Source organism: Ovis aries, chromosome 8 (assembly GCF_016772045.2).
Source record: "Ovis aries strain OAR_USU_Benz2616 breed Rambouillet chromosome 8, ARS-UI_Ramb_v3.0, whole genome shotgun sequence".
Lineage (NCBI taxonomy): Eukaryota > Metazoa > Chordata > Mammalia > Artiodactyla > Bovidae > Ovis > Ovis aries.
Window position 1 is genome coordinate 6,073,506 of NC_056061.1, and position 21,148 is coordinate 6,094,653.

General features: G+C 44.0%; 1 protein-coding gene across 5 annotated transcripts in view; it reads right to left on the reverse strand.

The window, feature by feature from the left end:
* Positions 1-6,264: 6,264 nt before the first annotated feature.
* HMGN3 (high mobility group nucleosomal binding domain 3) overlaps positions 6,265-21,148 on the reverse strand; it is a 34,431-nt gene continuing 19,547 nt past the window's right edge. The window contains exons 2-7 of one of the 5 annotated variants that reach the window (XM_042253160.1): positions 18,913-18,963; positions 12,820-12,849; positions 9,532-9,582; positions 7,298-7,414; positions 7,136-7,178; positions 6,265-6,748 (exon numbers count right to left, since the gene is read on the reverse strand). In XM_042253160.1, coding sequence (XP_042109094.1) covers positions 6,735-6,748; positions 7,136-7,178; positions 7,298-7,414; positions 9,532-9,582; positions 12,820-12,849; positions 18,913-18,963 — 306 coding nt within the window. In that variant the 3' untranslated portion in view covers positions 6,265-6,734. Of the gene's footprint in view, positions 7,712-9,531; positions 9,583-12,819; positions 12,850-18,912; positions 18,964-21,148 lie in introns of all 5 variants that reach the window. The other 4 variants (XM_012182432.4, XM_004011117.5, XM_012182430.5 and 1 more) reach the window with 4 other exon arrangements.

The following is a 21,148-nucleotide window of genomic DNA, read 5'->3' on the forward strand; positions in this document are numbered from 1 at the left end:
TCCAGGCAAAAACACTGGAGTGGGTTGCCATCGCCTTCTCCGCAACCTAGGTCTAGGTGTATTTATCTCTATGTGAATATTTTCTGTTAAACTGTTAAGCAATTTGTAATCTAGAAAGATACTACACAGAACGAACATGGTGTAATTTTTGTAGAAAAGTGAAGTTGGGTCTAAATTAAAAAAGAAAATGTGAGCACACAGGTCAAACTAGTATTGTCCCAAGACTAGTACCACAACCAAAAAAGATGTTCCTTAAGTTATGATGTGTCTGTGTGGGTGCATGCTAAGTTGCTTCAGTCGTGTCTGACTCTTTGCAACCCCATGGACTGTTGCCTGCCAGGCTCCTCTGTCCATGGGACTCTCCAGGCAAGAACATTGGAGTGGGTTGCCATGCCCTCCTCCTGGGGAATCTCCCCATCCCAGAGATTGAACCCACGTCTCCTATGTCTCCTGCATTGGCAGACAGGTTCTTTACCATTAGTGTCACCTGGGAAGCCCCAAACTGGATTTTAAAAGGCTTTAGTTTAAATACAAACAACCCGCCTGCAACTCAGGAGACCCCAGTTCAATTCCTAGGTCGGGAAGATCTGCTGGAGAAGAGATAGGCTACCCACTCCAGTATTCTTGGGCTTCCCTGGTGGCTCAGCTGGTAAAGAATCCACCTGCAATGCGGGAGACCTGGGTTCTATCCTTGGGTTGGGAAGATCTCCTGGAGAAGGGAAAGGCTACCTACTCTGGTATTCTGGCCTGGAGAATTCCGTGGACTGTATAGTCCATGGGGTCACAACTGAGTGACTTTCACACAAAATAAAGATGATTTAATTTTTTCATTAATTCCAAGGAATATGAGCCTGAATTGTGGTTCATATGTTTGGGTTACACTGTCCAATTAGCTTAATTTGGAGACACATAGAGCAACGATAAAATCCTGAGCTTGGATCTTGTTTACTGAAGACCACACTGAGTCCAACAAGTATTTACTCTGCCTTAACCATATGTCGAAAAGGTGAAAGAGACAATGGTCACTGGTCCCCAGGGACTAACATCTCACCTGCTGCATGGTTTGACTCATACTTCCTGAACATCTCCATTTTATATCATTTCACACTTTTAACACCCAATCAAGTGTACTATTTTTATTCTCTTTTATAGACAGGAACTCTTAAGATATGCAGAGTATAGAGACTAAGTAACCTGTCCATGGTTATATGGAGAGTAAGAAATAAAGACAGGACTTGAACCTAGGGAGTCTGGTTTCAGAGTTTACAAGTTTAACCACTATATTATATTGCCTTTGATATGAAGCATAGTTTTTCCTTTTGCACACCTATGACAGACATACCTGATGTATGCACCAGCCCACACCTACAAGGCCCATTTGTATTCATCCAATTTCCATTCAGTTGGCATTTATGGAAAATCCACTGCATTTTAGGCACTGCATTACGTGATTTCATAGTAACTACCTCATTCACCACTAACAGCTTTGTTGAACAGATATTCTATTTTAGGGATGAGAAGCTGAGAAGCAGAAGTTAAATGACCTGGCTGGCTTAACACAGGTGAGCAATGGTGACCTCCTGAAGTTCCGTGCTTTCAGTAGCCTCATAAATGTCATTTTTAATGGTGTACAGTCAGTGGATTTTAGTATAGTTACAAGGATGTACAACCATTTTTAAATTCCAGAACCGTTTCAATATCTTCCCCAAAGGAAACTGTTTCCACTATCAGTCAGTTCCCACTCTCCCCTCCCACTACCATGAGTCTATTTTCTGTCGTTATAAATTTGTCAGTTCGGGACATTTTGCATGCATGAAATCGTATAATTGTTTTTTGTGACAGCCTTCTTTCACTGAGCAGGATGTTTTCAAGGTTCATCCTTGGGAAAGTATGTATCAGAACTTCATCCTTTTATGTGGTTGAATAATATTCCACCATGAGGCACATTTTGCTCATTCACTCATCAGTGAATGGACATCTACACGGCTTCCACTTTGGGGAAAATAAAAAATACTGCTATAAACATATCATGCATCAGTTTTTGAGTGAATATGTTTTCAGTTTTCTTGGGTATATATAGAACTCCTGGGTCATTTGGTAACTCTCTCATTTTCTGAGGAGCTTCCAAACTGTTCCCCAAAGATGCTGCACCATTTTCCATTCCCACCAGCAACAAATGGAGGCTTCAGTTTCACCAGGTGCTCTCCAACACTTATCTTCAGTTTTTAAAGTTATCCTAGTGACTGTAAAGTATAGTCTCCTTATGAGTTTCACTTGCATTTCCCTAATTATTTTGAGCACTCCTTCATTTAAATATTGGCTATTGATACAACCTGGAGAAGTGTCTATTCAAATCCTCTGCTCATTTAAAATTTTTAAAATTGTTTATTGTTGGGTTTTAAATTTTTATTATATGTTCTGGATAATAGGTCCTTATCAGATATATTATTTGTAAAAATATTCACCCATTCTGTGGATTGTACCTTTACTTTCTTGACGGTTTAAATTTTGATGTACAATTTATCTAGTTTTTTATTTGGCTGCTGTGCTTTAGATCTCATAGTTAAGAAACTGCTGCCTAACCAAGGTCATGAAGCTTACTCATAAATATAATCCTAAAATCGGCTTTCACTTTCTCTTCTCATACAAGGGAGAGATGTATAATCCCAAATTCCCTTTGCAGTTTTAAAAGAGCCTGAACCTCTACTTGGCACTGGAAAAAAAGGCTCATTTTTACTGAGGCATAGCAGCATCATATTAATATATTTAAAGAATTCACAAATTTTCTCCCAAATTACTTTATGAAAAGTGCTTATTACAAGGTAGTAAATAAATTGTGGCTACTTATGATTATTATCTTAATCATTATAATTATTACAAGATATTTTATATCAGTGTCCTGGATAAAATGATAAAAAATAATAAAAGTTCAGAGCTCACAATTAAGAGAGGCATTCAAAGAGATACATGAGCATAGGTGACAGCTAAAAATTGCGATGGCCTCCTTCTATCTGCTGGGATTGGAAACCTGAAGGACAGCATTTGTACCTCTAGCTGAGAAAAACATCTCCTAAAATTTGAGGAGAGGGAAAAAAACTTTCGTTTTGTAAACCTGTTTCAAACTTAATCATTTTAATGTCCACCAAAGATGTTATAGAACAGCTCACCTGTCAGGCTGATGTATCTTTTCAGTTCACACGGTCTTTTCACAGAACATAAAAATGGGAATTACAGAGCCACTTACTTCTCAGAGCCCACTCTTACTCCACCACAATCCACGGGCCGGCCTCAGGGAGAGTTTTAGGATTACCACTTACGGCTGAATAAGCAGTGCACTGCTCAACCATAAGGCCATGCCATTTGACTCAAAGTCACTGTAGATCCAAAGAGTTATGATTTTCCAGCAGGTGAGGCAGACAAGTGGGCTTTCCAGGTGGTTCAGTGGTAAAGAATCCGCCTGCCAATGCAGGAGATGCAAGAGACAGAGGTTCAATACCTTGATCGGGAAATGGCAACCTGCTCCAGTACTCTTGCCTGGGAAAATGGGTTGCCATTTTCCCTGGAGTAGGAACTGGTGACCCACTCCAGTGTTCTTTCCTGGGAACTCCCATGGACAGGGGAGGCTTGTCAGAGTCCATGGGGTCGCAAAGAGCTGGACACAACTGAGCACAGCACAGCAGAACACAAGCAGACAAGTATTTTGGACAACACACATTTTTCTAACTTGGGTCCATTCACTGAAGGGGTAAGCAATGTGGCAGTGGATGGGATTCCCAAACCTTCGTTGCATTTGCTGGCAGCGCACTCATACCCTTGGCAGCACATCCTTTGGTCAAGTTCTTGGGGAGCAATGCGGGCTTCCTATTTGGGTAGCTGTCTGCTCGACAGTATTCCCTTGCTTTGTCAACGTGGCAGTAATAATACCCAGAACTTTAAGAGACGTAAACCAGGGGCCTACAGAACCCTGATCTCTGTGTTTAAATAAAAAGTAACGACAGCAGTGGCCACGGCAAATAAGGACTTAAAACACACTGATTCCCTCAGAGAAAAACATCACAATTCATAGACGAAATTAAAGCGACACTAAACATAGGAAAAGCTCAGTTTTACTGGTAATAAATTAAAAAACTAAAACAGTACAGCATATGTTTCATTCATGAGACTGACCAAAATAAGGGTGTTGACAAATGCAGGAAGAAATGGCATTTATACCCTGTTGATGGAAGTGGACAGGGACCATTTTTTTGGCCACAGCGAGAACATCGAATGTATATTCCCTTTGATTCAGACGTTCCACTCCTAGGAAATTACTTGAGTTGAAATATGTAAGTAGGCAAAACTTTGTGTACAAGAATGTTTACTGCAGTACTACTGGCGATACTGCACTGTTAGAGATAATCTTTATACCCAATACAATTTATTGGTTGAATTCAATTCCAAATAGAATGCATAGTATGATTCCTTCTTTTAAAATTATATGCACGTATGCACACAAGCACACACAAGTGCTTATATATGCACATACAGTAAAATAGAGAAAATCATGGGACAGTGATTATCTCTGGGAGATATGAAGGGGAAAAAGGAGGAGTCTGACTTTATGTATCTTTGTAATCTTTTTTTAAAGAAAGATCACCAGCAGCACTTTAGAAATTAAATGTCAACCTGTGAAGTTTCTACTTCACTTTGGACCTGGAAGCTAGCCAGAAATGCACTTCAACTGCGTATTAACTGCATGATGAAAATATTTTTGTCAAGTGATCATAGGATACCAGCTATTTTCCTTTGGGGTAAAAGTTCTTGGCATATCTGACACTCATCAGCCAAGGTACATTTCATAATCAGAAACCAAAGAAACTATACATGAGATTATCCTCCATATAATACGGTTCCTACCTGCAGGAGATTAATGCCAAACTTGGGACAATGACACAGGTGTAAATTCTGAGTCCTGAAATTATACCTTGGAGGAGGGAGCTTGTTTTTGTTGATAAGAGAAAAGCATGGAGGGCCCTAGGAACAACAGCCTTTGTGCAAGAGTCCCAGAGCAGCCCAGGCAATAACTATTCTCCATTTCTTAATCCAAGAGGAATCCGCAGATTTCAGCCTTTCTGGAGGTGTTCATGCAGTTACCCAACTTCTTAGGAATGCAAACAAACAAATTTGCATTTAGAAAACAGCTCTTCTGCACCTCTGTCCTTCCAGAAACAAAAAGACATTGCTATGGCCTGAATGCCTGTGTCCCCTCAAGTTCCTATGCTGAAGTTTCAACTCTCAAAGATGCTGGTAGTAGGAGGGGAGGCTTAATTCATGAGGCTGGAGCCCCTGTGAATGGCATCAGTGCTTATAAAAGAGAGATCCCCAGCACCCTGCCCCATGTGTGGACACAGGGAGAAGTCTCAGATCTGTGGGGGGCCTCACTCAATCCTTCTGGCACTTGATCTGACTTCCAGCCTCCAGAACTGTGAGAAAGAAATTTCTGCTGTTTATAAGCCACCCAGTCAGTGGTATTTTGTTGCAGCAGCTTGAACAGACTAAGACAGATGCTATTCAAAAGATCACGTTTAACTCCTTTCCCAGAAGTGGCCACTTGGGTAAAGAGCGTCCAAAACTGTGAAATTCTCAATGAATGGGGAAGTATTTTAACATGAACGTAACTTAGTACTGGCTTCCCAGGTGGCACTAGTGGTAAACAGCCTGCCTGTCAATGCAGGATATCTAAGTGACGTGGGTTCCATTCCTGGGTTAGGAAGATCCCCTGGAGCAGAAAATGACAACCCATTCCAGTGTTCTTGCCTGGAGAATCCATAGGGACAGAGGAGCCCGGTGGGCTACTGTCCCTAGGGTCACAGAGCTGGACACGACTGAAGGGACTTAGCACAACACAGCACGACTTAGTTTTTTTTGAAAGTGGGAACATTTTCAAGGATGAGGCTGAGTTTACAGTTTTTCACTAGTTCTGGTTTAGCAGAATGCCATTCTATTTATAAGGATTTCAACAAAATAATGTTGCATTAAGTGTTATTATATAGTTGAATATTGCTGGCCACTTCTGGTATTAAGGATATTAGAAATAATTCTACACTGGCACTCATAGATGATTCTATTAAAATAACATTTTTAAAGGCCAGAAAACTAAGAAACAACCCTATATGAATTATTAGAGGGACCAGCATGGGACAGACTGTACAAATTCTTTCCATCTTCTGCAACAAGAAAACGAAACAATGCCTAAATTTAGCAAAGACACTACTAAGGCAGGTATTTTGCAGGCAGGAAAACCTTTTATTTTAAACCACAAATAATCAGCAGGTGGCCACAACTATCCATGTTTCATTAAAATCACATAAAACCTAGGTACAAAAGCACCACTGATTATTGCTCTAGAAAAACGGCATGAAAAAATTCAAATACGCACAGTAAAAGCACCACAGAATGCACAGGACTAAAATTTTAAAGCGAGAGCATGGAATACTGAAATCAATTTTATAGACAGCTTCCAATATTAAACTGGTATTTATTTTACTCAAGGATGATGGAAATTCCCAAAAAGCACGACTATGAGAAGGTAAAACGTCCATCCTTATATATTTTTGTATGCCAACTAGTAGAGTCCTAAAAAATTAGCATTTACAAAATACTCGGTAAAAATAGCTTTTAAAAGTTGTCCCAAGAGGTACATAAAATCAACCCCAATTTTCATGACCATTCATTCTCCCTCGTTAGCTACAGATTCAGTTTTCTGTGCCTGTGAAAAAAAGAAAGGAAGACAAAAAAGACAGAGTTACTATTAAAACTACCATAAGCCAAAGAAGACTCCACCCGAGCAGCAACATGCACAGTTTGGAACGTCTGCTTTTAGCGGCTCTACTGCAAAACCAAGTTCAACTCTGGGTGTAAAAACAGACAAGGCAGGGATATATGACACAAACACTTGGCTGCATTTGCTGCTTTCTGCTTTGCAAACGACCACAAAAGCTTCGCCTGCGGGGCTCCCGCGGTTCACGATTAAAGAAAAAGAACACCACACTGCTATCTGATGCTAGTCACTGCAAACGTGCAGAACTGTCTACTGTACCCTTAACTCTCACTGTTTCAATCTGCCCCTTTACTGACAGTGTGCCGGGTGGGGTACCTCTGGAGGCTGAGACATTAACAGTTGAGCGAGAGATGCGGATCTGCAATCACATTATGGGCAGTAAAGAGACACATTATGAACGGGCGGCCACTGGCTGAAGGGTCCAGCGACTGCTTTCATGACACTGATTCATCAGCGGGAGGCGTCTGGGGAAAGTACCTCTTCAGCTTTAGTGTCACCATTTTCAGACGGTGCTGCGGGGCCTTCCTTTCCAGCGTCCTGCTTCTCCTCCTTCTTCCCTTTAACACCTTTGCTAACCTTTGCTGCCGGTTCTTTCTAACAGAGGATCAAAGCACAGGGAGACAGGGTGTGTGAGACAGGGTGGGAGGCTGCGTCAACTCAGCCAGCCTCCATCCAAACGCAAGGGGAAGCACAAACAAGGGGGAGGGGTGGCTCTCAGGGGAAAAAGGGAACCCGGTTCTGCTGAGCTTTGAGTGGGTTACATGGAGGCTCCCGTGAAAATGTAACAGGCAACTCAGGAAATCCACCGGACTTTGACCTCTCCTCAAGTGTGTGTCTGGTGAGCATCCTCTCTCGATGCAGTGGGAAGCGGTCCTGACGTGGGGAGAGCAGCTGCAGGGGGACACAGTGAAGTCAGGGCAGACCCAGTGAGAGGAACCACTGCACGTGAGGACCTGGGGCTAAAAGCTGGGAGAGCCCCTGAGAAGGAAGCCCCAGAGGAAGAAAAAACCCCAATTTTAAGACCAAGCTGGGACTGCCCTGGTGGTCCAGTGGTTAAGACTCTAATGTGCTCCCAAAGCAGGGGGCCCAGGCTCCATCCCTGGTTTGGGAACTAAGATTCCAGATCCCACAGGCCATGAGGCGTGGAACCCCCCCCAAAAAGAGACCAAAGCCACAAAAATGAGTTCCATTTCACAATCGCCTTTTCACACCTCAATACACATCATTTCAAACAATGCACACACAACAAGGGGTGACGCTCTGAAAGGCAAAGTAAAGAAAGGCCGTTTGGGGGTACACTTCCTACCCCCGATAATTCTGCAATGTATCCCTACCTTAGTAGGACTGATGTGAGTGTCTATCCATAAGATGAAAGAGAAAGGCACTCAGTCATGTCTGACTCTTTGTGACCCCATGGACTACACAGTCCATGGAATTCTCCAGGCCAGAATACTGGAGCGGGTAGCCTTTCCCTTCTCCAGGGCATCTTCCCAACCCAGGCCTCTTGCATTGCAAGGGGATTCTTTACCTGCTGAGCCACCAGGGAGGCCCATGCATAGGATGAGGGTCTGACATAGGACAAGAGGCTTTCCAGGTGGCTTAGTGGGTAAAGCATCTGCCTGCAATGCAGGAGCTGGAGGTGAATATGGATTCAACCCCTGGGTCGGGAGGATCCCTTGGAGAAGGAAATGGCCACCCACTCCAGTATTCTTGCCTGGAGAATCCCCATGGACAGAGGAGTCTGGCAGGCTACAGTTCATGGGGTCACAAAGAGCTGGACATGACTGAAGCGACTGACCACACACGCACACAGGACAAGGGCTATGTAGCTGTTTGCTTGTATTCATTATTTGCTGTGTCTTGTTATTATTACTGTGTGTGTTAGGCGCTCAGGCATGTCTGACTCTATATGACCCCGTGGGGTGTTGCCTGCCAGGCTCCTCTGTCCATGGGATTCTCCAGGCAAGAATGCTGGAGTGGGCTGCCATTTCCTTCTCCAGGGGAATCTTCCTGACCCAGGGATCAAACCCAGGTCTCCTGCTTCCCTGGTGGCACAGCTGGTAAAGAATCCACCTGCAATGCAGGGGGCCTGGGTTCGATCCCTGGGTTGGGAAGATCCCTTGGAGAAGGGAAAGGCTACCCACTCCATATTCTGGGCTGAAGAATTCCATAGTCCATGGGGTCACAAAGAGTCAGACACGACTGAGCGCCTTTTACCGACACTTACCTGCAGTGCAGGCAGACTCTTTACCGTCTGAGCTACCAAGCAAGCCTTAATTATTTGGTAGTATTGATTAATTATTAGTCAGCAGACTGGCCTCCTAAGACCAGTTCTAGGAAGCCAGAAGCCCCCACAAGTCCTCCACCAGCTGTTGGCAGCAGGCCCAGGCTCACTGTTCCAGAGAACCATCTGAACTGTGTGTCTCATGAGGCAGCTACCAAACTCCACCTTGGACGTGAGGCTTCTCAGAGCAGCATGTGCTCTGACTCCCTCTGCCGCACGGACCAAACGGAAAACAGACTCCCAGCAAAGTGTAAGAACTGTGCTCTCTGCTTTTTGAGAAAGCCTGTCTCCAGCTCGGGTGAGTTTTCTGGTCCAGGCACTGAGCCTGAATCATTAAATGTGATCTTTCCTTGGATGACTCTGGGATATGGAATTATAATTCATTCACTGTTGAAAAAGCCAAAGCGGGGGAGGGAGCACCTCTTACCTTAGCAGATGTTTTTCTTGGTTTAGGTTCAGGTTTGGGGGGAGCAGGTTTCTGCAAAGATAAATGAAGTTATACAAATACTGAAAAAGACAACCCTTAGCACCAAAAGAAACAGCAACAAGACCGCCAAAGACAACAGTCCATTTTGACTATGATGTTCATTTCAAAAGGAAATAATGTCCTATTTTCAACACCAGCGAAAAGACCTCCGCATTTCATGACTAGTTTCATCCTGGGTTCTCAAGTCGACGACAGGTGAGATCTGGAAGTCAATTCACCATTCCCTGGGCCAGAATAAGTCTCTGGGAACACGTTTAAGCTTCTGATGTCTCTTTATTTCCTTTTATCACAGCAATGCAGCAAGAGGAACGACTCAGGCCCTCGGCCAAATGACTCTGTGAATTTGGTTCACACCGGCCTTCCAAACAGTCTAGAAATCCTAGCACCGTCACAGGCGAAGCCCATGTGGGAATGGAGAGAGCCGCCCATGAAGTATTCCAAAACCAGTTCCAAATTCTCCCACCTCTGATGTGGGTTTCAAATGCCTGTCTGAGCTTGAGCATCTTCCTACTTTTCTCTTCCGAGGCCAGTTCAAGGTGAACAGAATCTCCTGGCCACCCAGACCCTGGGCTCCCTAGCGTCTGTTGTTAGGAACACAATGATAATGATGCAATGCTCGCTGTGTGTGCGCGCTCAGTCACTTCAGCCGTGTCCAACTCTTTGTGACCCTATGGACTGTAGCCCACCAGACTCCTCTGTTCGTGGAATTCTCCAGGCAAGAATACTGGAGTGGGTTGCTGCGCCCTCCTCCAGGGGATCTTCCTGATCCAGGGATCGAACCTGTGTCTCTTTTATCTCCTGCACTGGCAGGCGGGTTCTTTACCACTAGCGCCACCTGGGAAGCCCACAAGGTATACTGTTAGCTCCCAAAGTTCAAGATCTTTCACAGACCTTATTAGCTAAAGGGCCCACCAGGCGACCTTTTTTTTCTTGCTTTGTGTGTTTCTCCCCACTCCTGGAAGCAGTGCCCTCCCTGCCCTGTGGCCCCAGGCCCCTCCACACAAGCCCTCAGCCTGGCTGCTCCCTAAGGACCTGAGATGGGTACAAAGAGACACCGGGGAAGTTTAAACCTGTGGTTTTTCTAAAGCTATCTTAGGGCAAATATTTCTCTCTCATGGAGATAGGAAAAAATTATACCTCTCTCCTGGCAGCAGGGAGCATGGTTTTTAAATAGAAAACACTGCCCAGTGTACCTCCTCCACTCCCCCCCCCCCCCCACCCCCCATGGAGAAAAACACTTGTTTCGACAGTCCCTCCAGGTGTCCTGGACCATACCGAATCTGGCCCTTTCCATCAAGGTCATAAACTGAAATTATAATCACTTCAATTCCGGAAGACTGGTCGTTGGACATAACCTCTCAAATGAAAAAAGGAAATTGAGCTTGAAAAGCAGGGGTTGTTTTCCTTTATCTTCTGACCACCATAAATTTGCTCCCCAAATATATCAGCTTGCATAGCTCCTAAATTTTCAGGATATAAAACATTTCACTTCAGGCTTTGATACATTGTACTAACATGTCCTTGTTTTCTCAATTTACAGCAAAATGGACCTTTTCCTCCTAAACTCAGTATTGGTGTTTTAATGGGACAGGAAATGGTGATGTTTTTGTAGTCTGTAATCCCACTGGCTTCCGAGGCTCTGCATCAGCACCGCGGGCCATGATGTCAGTGGAAGGTATTATATTGCTGGACCCTGGTGCTCAGGAAAGGCCTTGTTTTATATTTTGGTTTTTAACTTAAAGGTCTGCCCCCTCGCCCTTGATAAGCTAGATATCCATGCAATACAACAGCTTTCAGCATAATCTACAGTGAAATCTAAAAGAGTTAAGACATAGCTTTTAACCACAGTGAAAATCATACCATTGGACAAGCATAACACCTTTTGTGTTGGTATATTGTATTGGTATTGTAGCAGAATCTGGATTAACTATGTACACACACAAACACACCTCCCAGGTCTTAACCTTCCAGGTGACTCTGATGTTGCTTCTTAGGTTGGGCCTCATGTGGTGCTAGTGGTAAAGAACCTGCCTACCAACGCAGGAGACACAGGAAACGTGATCCTTGGGTCAGGAAGATCCCTTGGAGGAGAAAATGGCAACCTACTCCAGTGTTCTTGTCTGGAGCACCCACGGACAGAGGAGCCTGGGGGGCTGCAGTCCACGGGGTCACAAAGAGTCAGACACGCCCGAAGTGACTTAGCACGCACACATGCGGAACACTGGCTCAACCCAACCTAAACCCAGCTATACTTCCCAACTTGAGAATGGTTCCAACACCTATTTCTTTCCTTTTCTTTTAAATTTGTGAAACAAGTTTAGCAAAAATATATTGAGAAAAAAGCCAGAAACTGATATACATTTTTTTAATTTATGAAAAGTTTCCAATATCCATTTCAGCTTGGATTCCCTGCATTGTGCCAGGCACAGGTGTGGGCTGAGAAGAAAGCCAGGCTCCCCTGAAGGTCCCAGTGCCATCTAGTATGGGCTGTGAGCCAAGAGGTCAATGCCTTTCCCCCTGCATCTCAGTGGGCAGCGCACGTCCCCCTCCAGAGAGCCAGGCTGACCGGTCTCAGCAGGAGGAGGCAGGGCACACCAGCAGGCTGGGTGGGAGGAGCACCAGATTCAGCCAGGAGCACGGCAGGGTGAGGAGGGCTGGGGCAGTCTTGTCAAGGCTTGATCACTGCCCATCCCAGCTTCAATGCTCTCAACCCACGACCCTTCCTTGGGCTTGGCCTGGAGGGGGAAACCCCAGGTGGCACACTAGAAATGGTTCCTTTTTTAAAAAGATTCTCTGCTTCTGAAGTAAGGCGACAGTCTATGGATTCAGAGGACTTCCAGAACATTCTGACTAAGGTATGGATTTTCTCTTTCTCATGGAGACAGAATCAAGACTTCTTGTCTCCTTTGGTACATCAGGTGTAGAATAGGAGATGAGGGCTTTGCTAATAACGTCACTCTTCATCGCACAGCTCCAGCCATATCAAACAACTTTCTGGGCTTCGTATGCTTGCTTGCTGGGCTGGCCACTGTTCTTCACCAGTCTATTTGATTAAGTGAATTGCTTGGCAACACTTGTCAAACCTGCTCGAAATTCTGACCCAGGTAATTTCCAAAAAGGAAATTAAACAAAGCTCAAAGGAAACACTACCTTAGTCTTCATTCTGCTGCTGCGGACAGAAGGAGTGTGTGTGTAAGAGCTAGCAACAGTGGGGCCCAAACTACTCACCGCTGACAACCTGGCTGACCGTCTGGTGGGCTGCAAAGGAAAAGAAACACAAAACATAATTCTTCGTGATTTTGCACAATCAAGCCGATTTTTTAAAAAAATTCATTCTTACTGTCTTACTTTGTTGAAAGAATAGTACGCATGAGTCCCATTAATCCCCCACCTCAACCCCCCATGAGCAGTTAAACATACCCCAAGTGCCCTGCGCACTGGAACATTCCAGAAGAAGTGTCTGTAAAGAGGTACAGGTGCACTGTTCAAAGAAATGGCCTCTCACAGGGGAGGGCGCCATGGGCAAGGCAGGGAAGACGTGTTTAGGCTGCCACCCAAACCATCATCTACTGTGTGATAAAATGGGCAGCAACAGCACTGAGGCGCTATTTCAGAACCAGTCCAGTCTGACGCGCATTCCTTACAAGCAGAACCGAAGCTTATACATTTATACAAAAAGAGACTTATATAATTGTGCAGAAACCGAAATAGCAGGAGTCCCCTCCCTGGTTACTATGTTAGAAAAGAGAATGACTACAAATCTTAGGCAGTTAACAACCACAGCTTCCTTTTACCTGTAACAAAATAAACACAATGACTGATCTATGAAATGCACATCGCTGAAAGATTTAAAGAGTATAAAGCTCTTTTCATTTGGAAGTTTACAAATTTAGAGAATCTCTTGAGACCAGAATTTTTCAAGGAAATCTTCCCTAAGGATGGTGCAACTTCACAGCAAAGGAAATGGCAAAGAAAATTACTAAGAGCAGAAATGCTCTACATATTTCAGAAAAACGCACATACAACTGATAATCTGCTCCTCACCAGCCAAAGACAGAGCCTCAAGGGATTTCACTTTCTACAACTTCCTTTCTTTATAAGTGTTCCAGGAGCAAATACTCCTCCCGTTCTCTTCGGTTCGTAGCTCTATTTCTACTAGAACCGTGTACCACCTAACATACAGTAGATATGCAAGAATACTCATTAAAAAAAAAAAAGGAACGCAAGCTTTTCCCTAATTTGCTGCCTTATGCAGACTCTGCCTCATGACAATAGCTTAAAGGTCTCAAATAATCTTTCTGATGGTCAGCGCAAATCGTCAGCAGGAACCTGGGTCACAATTCCAAGGAATCACGGAATTCTCAAGTCAGTCTGGGTGAGCTGGTCAAGACCAAAGGGCCTTGGAGTGTTTCTTGCCATCTCGACATGGAAGAATTTTCTTGCTGAATATAGCCAGAAGAAGCTAAAGCTGTCTTTCTTTAAACTACAGAAGGAAATGAAAGGCCAGAGCCTCCAGGAATAACTTTAACCTTGGTTTCGTGTGCACAGCTCAGAGCTGGACTTCAGGTGGGCGGGCAGAAGTGTCGAGACAGAAGACTGTGCAGACACATCACTGCACAGGGTCAGGGGGTGCACAGCGCAACACACAACGTGGGCCTTCCCTCCTGCCCCTTGTCTGTGCCCCTTCTGCACGGAACCATCTTCTCTAGCACTTCTGAAGCTCTGATGCCTCGCGGGGGCCCTCAGCAAACATGGAAGTGATTGGACTGGGTGAGCACCAGACACGCACAGCAAGAGTGAACTTGCAGGGAGCGGTGCCAAGGCCACTGGCTACTTAGGATCCAGTCTGGAGCCTGAAAAGGGGCCAACAGGTTAACCATTATTTACAACTGCCTCCCTATCAACCAACAAGCTGTCCTGAGTAAGAGCTCATTGAAGGGAAGCCAGATCTTGTGAAAAACTCCCCAACTAGACGGTTCTCTGCCCCCTCCCTCTCCAAGCAAGAGGGAACACATGAAGAGGCAGAGTGATGTCATACCCCACCCTCACCCCGGGATTTCCAGAGGCGTTCCAACAGAGCACTGGCCTGCCAGCTGTTCCCATCCAAATGACTCACTACCTTTTCATAATTCAGGTCCAGCACAAGAGTTTCAAAATGAAAAGTCTAGAAAACGCATGCAAAACAAAGTCTGCCTTTCTAGGCTGTCTAAATGGAGCCATATCTAAAAAGCATATATTTTACAGTAAATTGGTTTTATGACTTCCTGCCTAAAATTCACCAGCTCTTCTTTCTATGTCAGGGAGGGGGAAAAAAAAAACCCAAACTTCTCTTAAATATTCTTCTCTTAAACCGTCCTAAGAGATGCTCTTTCTCACTGCAGAGAGGGGAGGCTCAAACAAACTTGCGCTCACAGTCAGTAGTACTGACTTTGCAGCAGGCGTGCACACCTTCCTGCAAAGTCTCATCACATTTCACAAATCTTCCTATAGATGACTGGACTGTATTTACTGGATATATGCTAGACCAGGCTGCTCTTCTCCCTTCTTTCAAACACTAGAATTCAAGTATTCATTTGAGACTCACACTGTGGGGCAGAACTACTATTTTTAAAAAAGATTTAAGAATTTCTTTCAATAAACAAGGGTTTACTGTATAGCACAAGGAACTATATTCAATATCTTGTAATATAGTGGAAAGAATTTTTAAAAAGAATATAGACGTATACATGTATGTGTATCACCAAAGCATCTTGTTATGTGCCTGAAACACAATATGGTGAATCAACTATACGTCAATTTAAAAAAAAAAAGTCTCTCCATTTGTTGATTGTGAATCCGCAGGAAAAGTGGCCGAAAGAGCAGTTTTCAGGGGAAAAAAGGCAGGCTTTTAGAATGATGGGTCGTTGAGAGTTATAGAGACCACGTGAAGGTTTGTTACTGTGGTACACAGGTGCTGGACAAAACGGAATTATTCAGTAGGCATTGACTGCTTACCTGACAAACTCCCTAGGCTGGAAAAAATTATAGTGAGGGCTACTATGAAAGATACGGAGTCTTTAATGTCCTGCAAAAGCAACACAGAGGTCTGATCTCAATATGACAGAATTCCCTGGGAGAGCTAGGGACAAGTAGAATCACTGGACTTAGCTGAACACTGCTCAAAACATATGGGCCATTCCAGTGGAATTCAGAAGTACATTTACTTTTATGAGACTCCTTAATGCCTCTGTGCTTCACCATGCACTTCCAAGTAAAGCCCACAAGTCAAGTTGCTTTTAACTTTCAGAAACAAATGAAGAGCTAGGTCGAATTTCCCTTCTTTGCAGAATTGAGAAGTGGAGCAGGATGCGTATCAGGGTCTTGCCTGGAGGACGGAGAAGACAGAGAAAAGGCACTGGGTGACCAGATTCGATTTTTTGGGGCCATGACGTGTGGCATGCGGGATCTTATAGCTTCCTGACCAGGGACTGAACCCGGGCCCCCTGCACTGGACCACCATGAAGTCCCATGACCAGACTCACGATGACCCCAAAAGGGGCATGAGGACAGGGGATTCTGAGTCAGAAGACTCAGACGGCTTTCCTGGTGCTGCAACTGACGAAGTGAGGGAAAAGTATGTTATTTCTCTGAGAACCTTTTTCACTCTTGTTAAATGGGGATAATAACTCGTGCCTCTGTTCACCAAAACAGTGCTTCTCTGACATAAATTGCTCCCTCTGATTGCTTTCTTTTTCTTCATAGCAGATTTCTCCTCATTTTATTTGCTCTTTCTCCCTTCTAAGTGGAAGCTCCATGAAGGCAGAGACTTTTGCTCCTCTGTCACTACGCAATCTGCACAGCCTGGTGCATCAAGTCTCCATACATCTTTCGGTTGCTTTGGTAGGAATGCTCTTGCTGTTGTTCGGTCGTTAAGTCAGTCGTGTCTGACTCCACAACCCCCTGGACTCCAGCACATCAGGCTTCCCTATTCTTCACCATCTCCCAGAGTCTGCTCAAACTCATGTCCACTGAGTCAGTGATGCCATTCAGCCACCTCATCCTCTGTCGCCCCCTTCCCCGCCTGCCCTCAATCTCCCCCAGCATCAGGATCTTTTCCAATGAGTCGGCTCTGTGCGTGGCCAACTAGCTCTATGGAAATCCCGAAGTGCTCTCTCCCCTTGTTCCAGGGTTAAATTAAGGGTCAGCTCAAACAATGGAGGTGAAAGGGCTTAGGAATCTGCCCAGTGTAATGACTGTAGCCTATCACTTTGGTCATTTATTGTCCAGATACTATACTCTGCACTATGCCCTTCAAATACCACTGAGAAGATTTTCAAAAGGGGATCCTCCTTTGTAACTGATATTTATTGACTGTAGACTGGGTTGGGCACACTCAGTGACATAACTAGAAAGCCCCATCAATTTAGCAGGGAAAATCAATCAATATATGATTAAACAGTTCTTATCCCAAAGCACTTTTAATTAACCAACCTTTTCACTTTTTAAACAATTGTGTTGGTGTCCTGAAGACAAATCATAAGTTTTAATCTGATCCTGATTTAAATGATAGGAAGAGTCTTTTCTAGGAAAGATTTCTGATAGCAGCAAGATAATATATGCAATCAGATAAAACATTAAAAATAATAATGTAAAAATATAAGTAGTAAAAATTCTGAGGCTAAAAGAATATGCATAAGACAACTGTATGAGCAAGAATCTCGTTCATATATTCTAACCAGCTTGCTTTTAGTGTTGAAAGGAGGGAAAAGTTCTCACTGTCCACGATCTGTTGTACATAATGGTTTCTAGGTTTTCTGACAGATCAATTTAAATAGCAGTCCCCAAGGAGAAACCCAACTGCATTTGTGCCAAAACCTAAAAACATTAAGGCGTATTACACTTAGTCAATTGTCCTACAGATTATATTTCACCATTTTCCAGAAAATTCAAGCACTGGAACTTTGGTATAACATTTTTTTGTTTGGTTCTACCATCTGTCTGGGCTTCCCTTGTGACTCAGCTGGTAAAGAATCTGCCTGCAATGTGGGAGACCTGGGTTTGATCCCTGGGTTGGGAAGATCCCCTGAAGAAGGGAAAGGCTACCCACTCCAGTATTCTGGCCTAGAGAATTCCATGGACTGTACAGTCCATGGGGTTGCAAAGAGTTGAATACTACTGAGTGACTTGCATATGGCAGTCCACTCCAGCACTCTTGCCTGGAAAATCCCATGGACGGAGGAGCCTGACAGGCTACAGTCCACGGGGCCGCAAAGCGGCGGACACGCCTTCACTTTCACTTTCACCATCTGCTTAGTGACTTGACCTTGGATTGCCAGTGCTACCTCCCAAGCTCCGCTAGACACTGAAAACTGGGTAAATGCACGGCGGGGACTTGGCTATACGCAGTTCTGTTTGTTCTGCTTTTGAAGTATTTCTTTACAGATTCTGTTGAAGATTTTCCACTCGGCAGAACGAACTTCCTTTTACAAATCATGTGTAGGGGTTTTGCTCTCCTGACAACCTCTGAATTATTAACACACTATGAGTCACCCAATCAAAGACTCTGTAACTAGATAGTATTTTCGTCTCTCTCCTGACCCCTTTGAGTTTGTAAGTTCAAGGGTTAAGAGCTGCAGTGTTTCTACACACTGTAAGGCTCTGTGTGAAAGGGAATGGCTATCACCACAGTTACCATCTCATTCTAGCTCGTCTCCTTTTAGAAGCTCATGATATTGCCATGGAAGGTCAAAGGCAAGCATCTCTTCCAAGCTCCTAGCCTGTTGGAGTTTTCTGTATTTTCACACAGAGCTTCTTTGACTTATTATCTAATTATCCCAAAACCTAAGAATTTTCCTGGTTAGAAGTAAAAAACTTCAAAATTCTGGCATTTTACATATCTTTTGTAGTTTTTGACTTTAAAAGACGACTGCTTTTAGGCAAATATTCAGAGCCCAAACGGTAATTTATAGTTCACTCACTGGAGTGGAGAATTTATTAAATCAACAGTCTTTCATTTCCTTACTGTGAAAGGCGGACATTGTTCTCCTTGATGAATTTACCTATTATCTCACTCTTTGCCCAGAAGGAATTCTCAGCATCTGCTTTAACAGACAGCAGTACGGACAAGCAGAAATATAAACATGCTAAGTGGGAAACACCTCCTGAGCGCCCCTAACTGAAACCTGCCCGGGCCAAGGGCGGAAACACAGCCACACTTCTATCTCTGGTTTACGTAGTCTCAACAATCCAGTTTAGAAGAGCAGTCATTCAGATGCAGACAGTCATAACAATACTAGAAATTCCAGTTAGTAACTGAATACAGGATGTCAAAGACACACTTACCTCCTGCTTAGTTACTTTGGATCCATCCTTGCCCTCTGTATTCTCTGGAGACTAAAAAGAAAATATTTGGGTGAATTGTATTTAAGTTGGAAAATGCATATTAAAAGACTACATAAGCCAATGATAATTTCCAGGGAAAAGTAAATTTGTAAAAGGATACGTCTTACACACACACACACACACACACACACACACACACACACAGCATTTATCTGCATAACTGCTCTAATATTACACCAGAATTGTTGCAAGAACTGATCTGAGCCCCTGTTCTCAATGTACATTCACTTGAAGCAATTTTCATTGATTTCTCTTGCCACTGGGGGAAAGAACAGAGAGCCAATAGTCACTTTGTTCCCTAAGATGAGAGCAGGAAAAGCCCAGGCCAAGCGCAAAATTGTTATTTTCACCCCATACTCAGCTAGCTTTGATTTCTAGCCCATTTCCTGATAAGACTTGACACATTTATCCTGAATTCCCATTTTTCCATCAGTAACTCCAGGGTCTCTCCCACACTCCCAGCCCCAGCGGAATGGCCCAGCACCCAGCCACGCTAGCTGATTTCTTTCCAGAGTTTGATCCATGCCCCCGGGGAAGCATCTGCCCACTCTTGTGACAGCTCCTTTCCAGACTCCATAAATACACTTAGATTTATAAGACAAATCAATTATGTCAATATGTTTTTATTGGCTAGACAATAAATAAGATGAAAACACTTCAAATAATCAGAAAATTAAAACTATTTGACACAACACAGGAATAGAGTGGGCTTCCCAAGTGGTGCTAGTGGTAAAGAACCTGCCTCCCAGTGCTGGAGACCTAAGGGACGAGGGTTCAGTCCCTGGGTGGGGAAGATCCCCTGAAGAAGGGAACGGCTACCCACTCCAGTACTCTTGCCTGGAGAATCCCATGGACAGAGGAGCCTAGTGGGCTACGGTCCATAGGGTCGCAAAGGGTTGGACACAAGTGAAGTGACTTAGCAGAAAAGCATGCAGGAACAGAGGAGTGTCTCAGACGCTAAAGAATCTGTTTGTGATGCAGGAGAACCAGGTTTGATCCCTGAGTCGGGAGGATCTCCTGGAGAATGGAAGGGCTACCCACTTCAGTACTCTTGTCTGGAGAATTCCAAGGACAGAGAAGCCTGGTGGGGCTACACTCCAAAAGGTCACAAGGAGTCGGACACAACTGAGAGACTAACACACACACAGGAAGAGTTCCCAGGACAAAAAACATACAAGAGCAAACTGACATTTGACGCAATGCACGGCTTAGCAAAAGAAAACAGCTGTGTGGTAATGCCTAGTCTGATAAAATGAGAAAAACATTTAAAAGCTCCTCAAACCCACTGTTCGCTGGGGTTGGTGACACTGTAAATCAATATATTTTCAAAGAACAATCTGGCAATATAAAAAAGACACAGAGGACTAATCATGTAATGATGGAGTAATTCTGATTTCGGAACCAAGAGTCAGAGAAAGAAACAAGAAGCTTTGTAAAAATACCGTTTTATTTGTACTCTAATATGAAAGAACTGGAAACAACTCACAGAATCGGTAAATAACAGACAAATGTTTAGATAAACAACGTAATTATTAATGTTATGGGATTAAAAATAGTTAAGCTATGTGAACATATGGAAAGTCCACATAAAGTAAGATTAAATTTAAACACTTAGGTTACAGGAAAATCCCTGGCAGACCAGTGGTTAGGACTGCACACTTTCACTGCGGAGGGGCTGCGTTCAATCTCAGGTAGAGGAACGAAGATCACGTGAGCTGCACAGTGTGGCCAAAAAACTATTAATAAATAAACGCTTGGATTATAAAGTAATATGTAAAAGTCAGGTCAGAAGTAGATAAAGTCTTTGAGAAAGACAAAACCTTTTCTTCAATGCAAACAACACAGTAAGCCTCTTCTTCCCTGGGGCTGCCTGTTGGCCAGTTTACGGATTTCTCTCTCTTCAGAACCTCCCACATCCCTGGAGTTCTCTCCTGTTTCCACACCAACCGTTTCCCCCCTCATCCGTGCAATCCTCTCTATCATCAAGGAAAACAGAGCTTCTCTTTCCTCTCCCCACTCTCTGGCGCAGGATGTCCGGCTCGCAGGTCTTGTGCTGCATCAGCCGGCTGAGTTAGAGACAGGGAAATCTTGAGAAAGTCTAACAGGCGAGCCATTTGGCTTTGCCCATTTCCCCAGGTACCAATGTGACCTGTCTGGCCACAACCAGATGCTGTGT